This window comes from Podarcis muralis, chromosome 11 (assembly GCF_964188315.1).
Source record: "Podarcis muralis chromosome 11, rPodMur119.hap1.1, whole genome shotgun sequence".
Lineage (NCBI taxonomy): Eukaryota > Metazoa > Chordata > Lepidosauria > Squamata > Lacertidae > Podarcis > Podarcis muralis.
Genome location: NC_135665.1, coordinates 33091819 through 33104914, shown reverse-complemented (window position 1 = coordinate 33104914; position 13096 = coordinate 33091819). Strand labels below are relative to the sequence as shown.

Sequence of the window (13096 nt, the reverse complement as noted above, 5' to 3'; positions counted from 1 at the left end):
CCATTTACCTGGCAGTCATCTCCACTGAAGACTGTGCTGCAAGTGATGTATATGCATCTATAAATCAGGCCTCGGGTTCCATCAGCTCATCTTTGCAATGAGCTTTAGAACTGGTGTGCTGCTCTTCCTGTCCTCCATTATTTTTGTCTAAGCGGGAAGAGATATTCCACACTTGCATGCCAAATCACATTTCTGAGGTAACGTAACCTTCCTTAGGTTTAAAAGACCCTTACGCTTGGGATAGCACCTCCCCTTTTAGGTAACTCCTTATTGGATTTTTATATTTACTTCCACTTCACTTTGAAGCATGGGAGTCTGAAGGAATTTTTCCAGGGTGGCGGTGGCAATGGAAAAGGATATGAAATGCGGAGCAGGCTAGTTTCTCACAAAAAAGAGAACAGTGCCTGTTCATTTTGCCTCCTATCTCAGGTCCTAAAAATGCTTTAAACTTCATCTTTAAAAAATACCCCCAAAAGCTGAGGATCAGGATATTATGGTTCTTCGGGGGGGGGGGGGGACTGCCTGCTTTGCCTTCTCCCACCATGGATGTCTATGCTTTGAAGGATGCTATCCTAAACTTCCTTTCTTTTTTCCCTGCAGGTTGCAAATCTGATGAGGATGCCAATTTTGATGAATTTATGGAATAAAGGCCAAGCTGAGCCAGATCATGTTGTGATCAATATTTGCAGAAAGCCACAAGTTACGCAAGACATAAATAAAGTAAGAAGAGGGCCTCAAATGTGTAGATCAGTAGGATGGAGCTGATCAGTATATATAATAGATCAGAAAACTGATGGCAGATGGATTAGAATTATATGGGCTGCTATAGGAAGGGGGGGGGAATCTAATCTTTTGCAGATTAGCCTTCAACAGCTGACTGATTCTGTAAAATGTATGCAGATTAAAAGAAAAACCAAAAGGAGAAAAAAATAGTTACTTAAATGTGCAACTGCACAAATATAATTCCCCCACTATTAAGATAACAAAAAACTTCTGCTATTACCATAATTATTATATATATTAGAAAGCTATACACAAGCATGTTAATTTCACAGATTTTTTTTAAAAGATTCTTAATATTTTATATAATTAGAAATACACATTTCAAAAACAAAACTTCTGCAAAGAGAAAACAGTTATCTTGGTTAGCAAAGCATGGAGTTCTTCATGGCTTAGGGTAGTGCTTTCTATACAAAAACAAAAAGTCCCCTTTTGTTTCTTTCAGGGATGTTTAAAATATTGGCGAAGCTATGAAGGGGAAAAAACACATTTTGGCTTAAGTAGACTACAAAAAGCCACAATGCTTTGCGAACTCTGTCTTACTTTTTAATATGAAAATAAGGAAAATGTAATTTACATATTTTTATATTTTTATTTAATAAGTGATGCAGACCCAGAATTTTAAAAATTAAATAGGTTAGCCCTCAAACTAATATTTTTTTTTACAAGTATGGTTCTCTTTTAAATGCCATACTCCAATAATACGCCAACATATTTGTGTGCATTTCAGATATATTAGGTGACCATCCTTTTTCTTTTTTTACTTGGTCACTCAATTTCTGGGTCTCCCAAAACGTCTGTACATTTTCTATATGTTGCATAACAGCTGCTTTCTCTCTCAGTAAAGATCTGCCACCGTTGGGCAAAAAAACGTTTCCTTTTTTTCCTCTTTTTTCCACCTATTTACATGTAAATAACGTTGAACCTGCAACATGACACTATCTATTGTAACATACATTTTGCAAAGGAGCACAACAGTGAAAAGAAGTTAACCTTAAAACCTATTTTGTACAAGTGTTCTGTTGTACAACTCAAGTGCGAAGCTTATCTCAGCATTGCTGTTTATCTTTAATATGGTATCACTGAGGCAATTTAAAAGTACTTTTACAAAACAGAGTACCTGACTTTCCCCCCCGCCCCCACACGCACAGCACATATAATGCATATCGACCCCCTCCCGCCCGCCCTCTTCCCCATTAAGGTATAGCACACGCACACGCACACACACACTGCAAGAAAAAAAAAACCCCTAATAGCTAATAATGTTATCATGTTGCCCATCCTTCAGACAGCCTCATGCGTTTGACAGAGGGGCTTTCCCTTTCGTCCGGCGAAGGTCTGGTGAGTCCAATGGGAGAGTGGAATTCGTTCCGGTGATCCTCTCTATCGCTTCCGTCATACGAACTACTGCAACTGCTCAAGCTGTCAACAGGGGATCTTCCCGCCTCGTGACGCGTGTGCTGTGGGTATCTCGAAGGTGTGGTGGTACGGTCTCTAGGAGGAGAAACAGGTTCTGACTTGATGTTGAGGCTTTGAGTAGAAGGCAGGGAGAGATTTGCATTCTGAGATAAATGAGTGCTAGTGCAAGCTCTGTAGGAGGAAAGGAAACCCAGTTACAGACTGAGGAGGCAGAGCCCCCCGGAAATGCACACGTAACACAAAACAACAGCTCAAAGACTCGAGGCCGAGACTGGGGCATGCCAGGAAGTGAGGAGGGCAAGGGGTGATATTATTTACAGAGGCAGAAGTGGCCCCATTGCAGTGGAGCCATAACCCTACTCCCTGGCAGTGGTGGGGAGGTCAAGGCTGTGTGGGCTCGCTTGTGGGAATGTGGGACTGGCGCCACTGGTGCGCCCGCACAGCTCTAGCCTCCCTCAAGTCCTTCTCAGGAAGTGGCAGCAGGGCTGCTGCCAGGAAGCTAGTGTTGCGGCTCTGCCCCGCCGGGCCGTTTGACCTCGCCTTGATGCCTGTTGAACTGCAAATCATTGTGGCTGCTTTGGGAAGAGGTTCGAGCCAGGATGCGGCAAATTAAGAAAGGTCAAAACTCAGACCACACTTTCCAAGAACAGTGAGAGGGATCCACACTCTGTACTCTCTAGTGCACTCAAAAGATTAACCTGGATGTGGGAGGGGGAGATTTAAATCCTTGCTCAACCAAGTTCTCGGAAAATTCTCTGGTGGTTCAGATGTAATGCTAAACTATGGTTTAATGTTTACATGAATGAACACCAGCGAGCCTTGGACTCATGGGCTCTTTCCCTCCTCTCCTCCTCCAGCTTATTGTATGTCAACAAACCATAGTTTAAAGTAATCAGAACTTGGAGTAGAGGTGAGGCAGAAGCCTGCAAGCCCAGGCCTTGTTCATAAACGATGGTTTAGCATTACTTTTAAACTGGGCTATTATCTCGGGTTCTTCCAACATTTTAAAAATAATTTCCCCCTTTCTATGATGACAGCCCTATCCCCAAGTCCTGCTTCAGAAGCTCAATAACCATACAAATGGAAAGGGGGTGGGGTGGGCTATGGAGGGAAAGGTTTGCTATTTTTAAACAAAATTAAAAAAACAGCAGATGTAGACTATTAGTGGTGGAAAGAGGGTCTGTGTGCTCAGTGAAAAATGGCGCCTAGGAAAATAACATCTACATCTCTCTATGCCTATATCTATATAGCTACTTTTAAAAGTGTGTGTGTGTGTGTGCGTGTGTGTGTGTGTGTGTGTGCGCGCGCACACACACACACACACACACACACACACACACACACACAGCTGTAAAACTACTGTGTTCCAGTGGTGTCACGGGCAACAGCCAACATGCTCCACAACAGAAATTACATCTGTGGAATTACTCTTTGCCTGCCTCTTCAGAGGAGGGATCAGGCTGTCCTGATTTCAGCTTGAAGTGCACTGAAAACCAGTATGACAAAACCAATTTGATGAGACTTTGCTATGGGATGGGGCTGTGTGTGTGTGTGTGTGTGTGTGTGTGTGTGTGTAGAAACGTATGTTGATACTGCTGTCAGCAATGGCACTATTCTGTCACACCCACTGCTCTACTTCTGAATAAAACCTCAAACCTGACAAACCTTATAGAAGTGTCGTGAGAGTAAATGAAAGATAAGAATTCAAAAGCACTCGTTTCAATTAAAGAGACTCGTTCAGGTTGGCAGTTGCAGAATGCGCAGGGCCACCCCGAGAGCTGTTTGCTCTTTGAATATCTCCCGGAGCAGGTGCATGAGTTCAATGGGAAGTATAAATTAAATGTTGACGGTAGGAAACAGTCTGATACGATAGCTGTGTGAAATGTCTAAATTAAAGCGAGATTTAATGCCTGCGCTACGGAGTTTCTTGCATCTAAAGGCAAAGACTGTTCAGATGCCCTCCAACATGTTCAAGGAACCTGTGAGATGGGGGAGCTGCATCTTTAAGCCCCAACCCCAACAGTGTTGACTATGCCCCTCCCCACTTAATCACACATGCCCCTCCCCTTTCCCAGTAACCCTGAATGCAGTTGGCTAGAGCACAGTTAGTGGGTGCTATACCATTCTGCCCCTTAAAGGTTCAGTGGATGTTGTGTTTCAGTGGCGTAGCGTGGGTTGTCAGCACCCGGGGCAAGGCAAGTAATTTGCGCCCCCCTAACCCATGGGGGTAGGGGGCGCAGGTAGGGGCAGAGAGCTGCGAGTGCAAGCGCGCCCCCCCGATGTTGTGCCCGGTGCGGCCGGCCCCCCTGCACCCCCCCACGCTACGCCACTGTTGTGTTTATCTGAACAGCTCTGGAGACACCGACCATTTACGCTGGCCAATTACGAGTGAAATCTCGCTCCGGAATCATGCATCAAACTGAACTTTCAGCTTGCTCCTACTTAAATTTGATGTGGGCTTGATGTGCTTTGCACATGGTGGCCCTGTGTCAACCTTTCTGAGCATAGATTTGGTTGCTCCTTTGAAGTGAAATGAAAAGTTATCTGCAGGGGAGACTCCACTTGTGCATGAATATTTGCACCCGGCTCTGGCAATCTTAGTGGGACACCCTCCTGAGCCAAGAACTGGAGGATTGTAGCCAATATCTATCAAAATTTCTGCAAAAACGCAAAAATAATGCTTTATCTCATGTGAACACATTTGTACTTGGAATGATGTGGCGGTGCTTTTCTCACTAATTGTCACAATGTTTAATAATGAATGGCTATTGTTAGGCAACAAAGAGAAAACCGAACGCTGCATGGGTAATTGCTTTCATCTGCCCAGCATTCAGCAGATTTTTGTCAAAATTGGTGCCGTTATCTTCCCAAACAGAAAGGACAAGTGTGTTGGCCCTACAGTTGCGATTGTGTGAGGAGCAAACGGAAGTGCAGCATTTCCTCTGATAGGCATTGTTTGGGGCTCCTGAAGCCAATAAACTCAGGATGCAACCCCACGTACACTCTCTTGTGAGTTTGCCCAACAAGTTTCCCCCACAAGCTTGGTGGGGCTTGCTTCTGAGTAAACATGCACAGGACTGGGCCACAATGTAGTTAAAGTACTGTGCCATTAGGGAAAGAAAATTGGTCAAATGAGCCATCGAAAATTTAAAGGCATTTCTTGATGCTGTAAAATAGCTTTATATAAAACATTTTCAAATCTGTAAAAGTTTTAAAACACCAGAATGATCCACTTACAATACAAATTGGTGTGATAGAGAAAAGTGCAGGATGCACTTGTTATTTTCAGAATTTCTTATTTACTCACAGACTCAAGTAACTCTTTTTTATTCCAGTGTCTACTGTTTCTTATCCCCATCAGATTAGAATGTCATGCTGGATAGGGTAGGTTTAATAAAGGTTACATTTGCACCTACAAATTTGTATTGTTTCAAGAAACTCTTTTTGTTCCAGTGTAATTCACTTTTTTCCATAGTATTTCTGTTGTTACCCTACTTAGTATGGACAGGCTTGTTGGTTGCCCCTCTTTCTCCCCAAATTTATCCGAAGGTGCATTATACTGTATTTATGAAAAGCACTGCTTATTTTTAGAACAAAGGAATTAATTCATTCTGAAATCTATTGAATAATCTCTGCCCCCTGAATACCTAATATTATTCAGTGGATTTGGTTTCTGTTGATTTCCAAATTATTTTTCTTAGTAATTGTCTGTTTCTAATATGTTTAAACCAGCCTACCGTATTTTTCGCACGATTGGACGCACCGGACCATAGGACGCACCTAGTTTTTTTTGGGGGAAATAAAGGAAAAAAAATTCCCCTTTATTTCCCCCCCAAATGCAGGTCAGGGAAACCGAACCAGGTCGCGGAACAGCGGGATAGTGGCGCTGCGCCTCCCTGCTGTCCCCCGAGCTTGTGGAGCTGGCTGATGTCTGCCTGGCGCGAGGGGCGCTCTGCTTCAGGGCGCCCCACCCGCCAGACAGCAGGCTGCTATCCGCAGCGTGGGGAGCCCTGTGGGGAACTCCTGCAAGGCTCCCCACTCTGCGGATGTCTGCCTGGCGCGAGGGGCGCTCTGCTTCAGGGCGCCCCACCCGCCAGGCAGCAGGCTGCTATCCGCAGCGTGGGGAGCCCTGTGGGGAACTCCTGCAAGGCTCCCCACTCTGCGGATGTCTGCCTGGCGCGAGGGGCGCTCTGCTTCAGGGCGCCCCACCCGCCAGGCAGCAGGCAGACATCCGCAGCGTGGGGAGCCCTGTGGGGAACTCCTGCAAGGCTCCCCACTCTGCGGATGTCTGCCTAGCGCGAGGGGCGCTCTGCTTCAGGGCGCCCCACCCGCCAGGCAGCAGGCTGCTATCCGCAGCGTGGGGAGCCCTGTGGGGAACTCCTGCAAGGCTCCCCACTCTGCGGATGTCTGCCTGGCGCGAGGGGCGCTCTGCTTCAGGGCGCCCCACCCGCCAGGCATCAGGCTGCTATCCGCAGCGTTGGGAGCCCTGTGGGGAACTCCTGCAAGGCTCCCCACTCTGCGGATATCTGCCTGGCGCGAGGGGCGCTCTGCTTCAGGGCGCCCCACCCGCCAGGCAGCAGGCTGCTATCCGCAGCGTTGGGAGCCCTGTGGGGAACTCCTGCAAGGCTCCCCACTCTGCGGATGTCTGCCTGGCGCGAGGGGCGCTCTGCTTCAGGGCGCCCCACCCGCCAGGCAGCAGGCTGCTATCTGCAGCGTGGGGAGCCCTGTGGGGAATTCCTGCAAGGCTCCCCACGCTGCGGGTGTGTTCCCGAAGCGCCTGGAGCTCTGCTTTCAGGGCGCCCGACGCTCCGGGAAGCAGGCTGCTATCTGCAGCCTAGACACGGCTAGCGCCGCGCTAATCCCGAAGCTTGGGGCGTGCGGAGCTCAGCGCACCCCAAGCTTCTGGGTGCCGGCAAGGTCTCCGCTAGCCTAGCCTAGCGGAGACCTTGCTGGCGCCCAGAAGCTTGGGGCGCGCTGAGCTCCGCACGCCCCAAGCTTCGGGATTAGCGCGGCGCTTCGCTAGCCCTGGGAGAGCCCCGCGACGTCGCGGGGCTCTCCCAGGGCTAGCGGAGACCTTGCCAGCACCCAGAAGCTTGGGGCGCGCTGAGCTCCGCACGCCCCAAGCTTCGGGATTAGCGTGGCGCTTCGCTAGCCCTGGGAGAGCCCCGCGACGTCGCGGGGCTCTCCCAGGGCTAGCGAGACCTTGCCGGCACCCAGAAGCTTGGGGCGCGCTGAGCTCCGCACGCCCCAAGCTTCGGGATTAGCGTGGCGCTTCGCTAGCCCTGGGAGAGCCCCGCGACGTCGCGGGGCTCTCCCAGGGCTAGCGAGACCTTGCCGGCACCCAGAAGCTTGGGGCGCGCTGAGCTCCGCACGCCCCAAGCTTCGGGATTAGCGCGGCGCTTCGCTAGCCCTGGGAGAGCCCCGCGACGTCGCGGGGCTCTCCCAGGGCTAGCGGAGACCTTGCCGGCACCCAGAAGCTTGGGGCGCGCTGAGCTCCGCACGCCCCAAGCTTCGGGATTAGCGCGGCGCTTCGCTAGCCCTGGGAGAGCCCTGCGACGTCGCGGGGCTCTCCCAGGGCTAGCGGAGACCTTGCCGGCACCTAGAAGCTTGGGGCGCGCTGAGCTCCGCACGCCCCAAGCTTCGGGATTAGCGCGGCGCTTCGCTAGCCCTGGGAGAGCCCCGCGACGTCGCGGGGCTCTCCCAGGGCTAGCGGAGACCTTGCCGGCACCCAGAAGCTTGGGGCACGCTGAGCTCCGCACGCCCCAAGCTTCGGGATTAGCGCGGCGCTTCGCTAGCCCTGGGAGAGCCCCGCGACGTCGCGGGGCTCTCCCAGGGCTAGCGGAGACCTTGCCGGCACCCAGAAGCTTGGGGCGCGCTGAGCTCCGCACGCCCCAAGCTTCGGGATTAGCGCGGCGCTTCGCTAGCCCTAGGAGAGCCCCGCGACGTCGCGGGGCTCTCCCAGGGCTAGCGAGAACTTGCCGGCACCCAGAAGCTTGGGGCGCGCTGAGCTCCGCACGCCCCAAGCTTCGGGATTAATGCAGCGCTCCGCTAGCCGTGGGAGAGCTGGGTCTCCCACGGCTAGCGGATAGCTTCCTGAAGCCTGGAGAGTGAGAGGGGTCGGTGCGCACCGACCCCTCTCACTCTCCAGGCTTCAGCGAAAGCCTGCATTCGCTCCATAGGACGCACACACATTTTCCCTTGCTTTTTAGGAGGGAAAAAGTGCGTCCTATGGTGCGAAAAATACGGTATATACCAGCTTGGAGATTATACCAAGCCCGAAAGCTTAATACTCAGTTTCACTAACCTTTCTTCTGGCTTGAAAAAAAAGCTCTTTCAATTCAGGGGTGTCTTGTGGGATCACTGAAAGTGTGGTTAAAGGTCGCCCCTAAAGTTAAAGTGTGGTTAAAGGTTGCCCCTAAAGTGCTGGTTTCTGTCAAAGTTAGAATGATTAAGAAAGAACAATTTTTTCCAGGTAAAATTAGGGCAGTTATTTTATGACTGCATTGGAAATTGAGGATAGTGCATGGCATTTCTTTGAAGGCTTGCAGATGGTTTAGCATTTAATTATTACCTTGCTTCCTCAAACAGACAGGCTTGTTGCTACATATTATGGTGAGCTACTGAAAGCAATTTCTTCATTGATATTAATGCTACTTGGCACAGACTTTTTCAGTTCTTACATCAAGCCATTCATGGTATGTAGAAGTTCAGATCATAAGAAAAGCCAGCACTTCAGCTTGTTTCCTCTTTTTCATTTTGTATTCTGCATTTTTTGTTCTATTACAGTTGTGCAAATTTAGTAGTTTGTTGAAAAGTTTCAAACGTTTGCAACAGGCTTCATTCCTTTCAAGAAAGAGCTCTCTTGCAATAGCCACTAGAGGGCAGGAACGGATGCCCTTTAACTGGGAAAGAAAACTGAGCTTTGCTTGCAGGCATTTAGGTTGTGTTCCTAGAATGCAATTCCAAATAAGTGAAATGTGCTTGTACGAGAATGGCCAGATAAACATAAGGGTTAACGTGAGGTCACTCGGCAACACATCAGGCAAAGATACACAGCAAACCGGTAGAGCAAAGTGTTAAAAAGTTTGAGTGGTGCTAAAGCTTTAGTTAAAAAAAGTAGAGAGATATATTAGAATTCTAATTAGTGAAACAACCTTTGTGTTAATAGACTGGAGAAGGGCTGGGGTGGGGAGTAAGGTTGCATTTGAACTGCCTTACCTGCATTCAGGTTTTGGATATTTAAAATATGACTTTTAAGCACAGTTGAAATCAGGGGCAGATTAACAATTTGGAAACTGCCTTATAGCAGAGTGCAGGCATAACTCTTCATCTCATGGGTTCAAGCCCCATGTTGGTTGAAAGATTCCTGCACTGCAGGAGACTGAACTAGATACAGTTCTGCGATTCTTTGCCCATTTCTCCCAGGGCTGTCTATCCTGCCTAGCAGTGGCTCCCCAGAATCTTAAGCACAGAACTTTATTATCTGCAACTTAATCTCTTCTTAACTGGAGAGGCCGGGGATTGAACCTGGAACCTTCTGCATGCAATGCTCCCCCCCCCCCCCCGGTCCCCAACTCTAGATCCTTACGCTCTGCAAACAGAAAATAATAGAAACTGCTTGACCTGAAAAGCATCTGAGTATTAACAACATGCCTCCCGCATAAGGGATTCCTGTCCATCGCTATAGTGGCGCAATGACAGGCCACTTCTGGACATGGGTTGTTATTGCTGCTCCGAGCCAAGGGAAGAGAGGGAGAGAAGGGGGGAAAGCCCTCCTTAACAAAGCAGCCCAATCTCAGGTGGAGCCAACACTTCCACACCATGGCAGTTCAGCTGGAAGAGACTATGGGGCAAGCAAACTCAGTCAGAAGTGGGCAGGGAGTCTGGACACACTGAACTGCACACACCCCAGGACTTCAGTGTGACCAAATGACAGACATCCTGCATATCTGCATGATGTATCCATCACTGACATGTCCCGGGCTGGCCAGTTTATTATTACATGTTAAACTTGGCTTTTCAAAGGAAAGGGGCGTTCTCAGCAGCTTGCAAGCAGCAGAACAACTTTTATTCATAGAAGCGGGAATATGCAAAGGGGATGGTGCCAGGACTCCCAGGCTTCATTTAAAGACCAGAAGTGACTTGGAACTATTGTCTGCCAGCATGGGGAGGAGAAGGGGCAAGATGGCAGAGAGGTGGGTGTCGATTTATTCTATTTATTGGATTGGCCACACCGACCTCCCTGCAGCCTCACCTCTCTCCCTTCCAGGAGGCAACAGTGCCTCACCTGCTGGGAAACTAGCATCCCGGCTCTGACTGTGAGCCACTTCTGACAAGGCTAAAGCAGATTCTGCCTCTCTGACAAGACTGTGGTCTCCATCTCCTCTGCATGCTACACCCTCCAGAGTCAGCATTTGCATAGGAGAATGTGGATCCTGTTCTCTGATGCTTCTTGGTACTGAGCTGGGTGACCCCTTGTTGTTAATTCACCCCGGACGGGACTGTGCTGCTATATATCAACTCAAGAGACAGGGGTCTGCCCTGGGGGAACAGCCATTCTTGTTTCACTCGGACCACCACGATGCAATATTCAGGAGCGCACAGCACTTGCTTATGTAGTGACTTACCCCAGCTGACTGAGGGCAGATGGTGGCATGTTATGTAGGTGTTGTTGTTGCCAGCCGGTTACTGAGCCCAGGTGGAGAGCGCTGGCAGTGTTAAAGCCAGAGAGCGATGACAAATCTGCACTGCTGAGTGAGTATTCTAGGTGCAAGAACAGAAAACATGCCATTATTTAAAAGTCATGGGAAAACCTGATATACACTTACAGACCTAAGCATTTGCTCTTTCAGTTGATAAGCCATTGTGCCTTAAGTACTCCTGTGGTATCAAGCTGTATCCACTGCCCCAGCAAAAGCTTAAATTTGCGTTGTTATCTTGGGAAACAAATGCCAACTGAATCAGATTCTCTGTATTCCTGGAGGACAATTTTTAAATTTTGTGCATACATTTGTTACCAACAAACACAAATGTATGTTGAAACAGGAGCTAGCAACCCATTCACCCCAGAGTCATCTTATTGAGTATGGCCTGAAGTGAACAGGGCTTACTGAGGATCACTGGGAACTACAAAGTGAGAATAACGTTGGCATCCAAGCTCACAGGCCAGCAACCTCTGAGGCTGGGATCTCATCAAGGGACCTCCCGTGAACTTTGTATGTGCAAGCCTTCAGGTGCAGAAAGGAACAAGGCTGCAAAATGTCAGCTCTTGCAGTCTGAAGACTGGGGTGAATTCTAGGAGCCCGGCCTTCAGCTTGGCCAGATTAGCAAAACGCTTCTGTACTTAAGGGTCCAGTGTTTGGAGATCCTGCGCTGAAGAGTGTCCCTTCCAGGTGAGGATTTGGACACATCTAACCACAGCCCAGCCTGGCCCTGACAGACTGTGCAAACAGATGGGTCCAATTTCAAAGGTGAGGTGTGCTGCTACCACTTTTCGACCACACCTTTCTGCTGCACAAATGGATGCAGTGTGGGAGTACAAAAGAGGTACGACATGAATTGGACAGATGCACAGCGGAGCACAACAGAAATAGCACCGAATACTTGAAAACCCCAAGAACTGGGTAAGCATCAGGTAAGAACTGTACCTGATGCCTGGTGGTGAACACCAGTTTTAAGCTTCTACAAAAGCTGTAGAGCAAATACTGAAAATCCAAGTGGCTCACTTAACGTAATTTCTTATTGTGATGCACAATAAAAAAATACATCTCTATTCCTATGATTCAGTAGACAATTTATTTATTCCTGCATTTTCTGCCAGAATGGCACTCAGAGAAGTAGTGCACAAGAAGACCTTTTGGTAGTACTGAGTAGTACTGTCAATATCTGGCTTTTCTCCCCCCCCCCATCTACATTGCTTACATCTTATGTGGAAACTTACCGGTACCATATGTTGTTGAAATGGCTGATGGGTATCCTCCCATCCCTTGCCCTGGCAAAGTAGGAGTTGCCACGGAAACCACTGGGGTAGCCAATGACTGAGCAGACTGAGAGTTATTTATCCTCTGATTCTTTTAAAGTAAGTAAAATAAACATATTAATGGCAGGGTGCAAAACAGTCGAAATGAGCTATATTTAGGTGTCAGATTTGTTCATACGATATACGACTGTACACAAGATTTCACAAAATTAATCATTTGTCGTTTGGCTTTTATGAACTCTGCCAATCCTTATGATTTACAATCTTTCAAGAGACCACTTGTCTCCATAGTAACCCATTACATCAGAATCTCCTAGGTAACCAAACTAGTAACATATAAGATTCGCCCTCACCCCACCCTGACACACAAGTAAGCCAACAGGCTATGATGATAACTAATTATATGTAACTTGCATTGTTTAGGTTTTTTAAAAATCTGGTTGCAAAATATTATTAAAATGACAGTATTTCATCCCAAGTTAGCCAAGCTTTAAACAAGTAGCTATATATGATAGCTTTGTCACAATGCAGAAGAGCACTGAATGGACACTTGATTGAAAGCAATGCAGTGCAGATAGACTGCACATGTACATGGATGCACACCTAATTCACACCCACAGTTCCTGGCCCAGCAAGTGGCATGTGTACAGAAGCACGCTTACACACACAGATCTCTTTCAGAGTGTTGTATATTGCAAATAAGCAAGCCACTGTATATGAAAGCGTAAACCTGCATGTTCACGTTCCAACAGCAGATGGTGCTGTGACCACTTCATTTTCATCAATGGCAAAAGTTACTTGAAGGATATTCAAATTATTTTTGGTGTGTTTTTTTTTTAAAGGATAAGATGTTTCTCATATTTTCTTGGTGTTGGCTATTAACATGCAAAAATTCAGCCTGGGATACTTAAATGTACA

General features: G+C 48.0%; 1 protein-coding gene across 16 annotated transcripts in view; it reads right to left on the bottom strand.

Annotated features, from left to right (window-relative positions):
- Nucleotides 1-501: 501 nt before the first annotated feature.
- The window catches only part of MEF2C (myocyte enhancer factor 2C), a 172987-nt gene continuing 160392 nt past the window's right edge, over nucleotides 502-13096 (bottom strand). For 12 of the 16 annotated variants that reach the window (XM_028749307.2, XM_028749309.2, XM_028749299.2 and 9 more), the window contains 3 exons: nucleotides 12140-12269; nucleotides 10827-10962; nucleotides 502-2370 (listed from right to left, as the gene is read on the bottom strand). In XM_028749307.2, coding sequence (XP_028605140.1) covers nucleotides 2049-2370; nucleotides 10827-10962; nucleotides 12140-12269 — 588 coding nt within the window. In that variant the 3' untranslated portion in view covers nucleotides 502-2048. The remainder of the gene's footprint in view (nucleotides 2371-10826; nucleotides 10963-12139; nucleotides 12270-13096) is intronic. The other 4 variants (XM_028749312.2, XM_028749310.2, XM_028749311.2 and 1 more) reach the window with 2 other exon arrangements.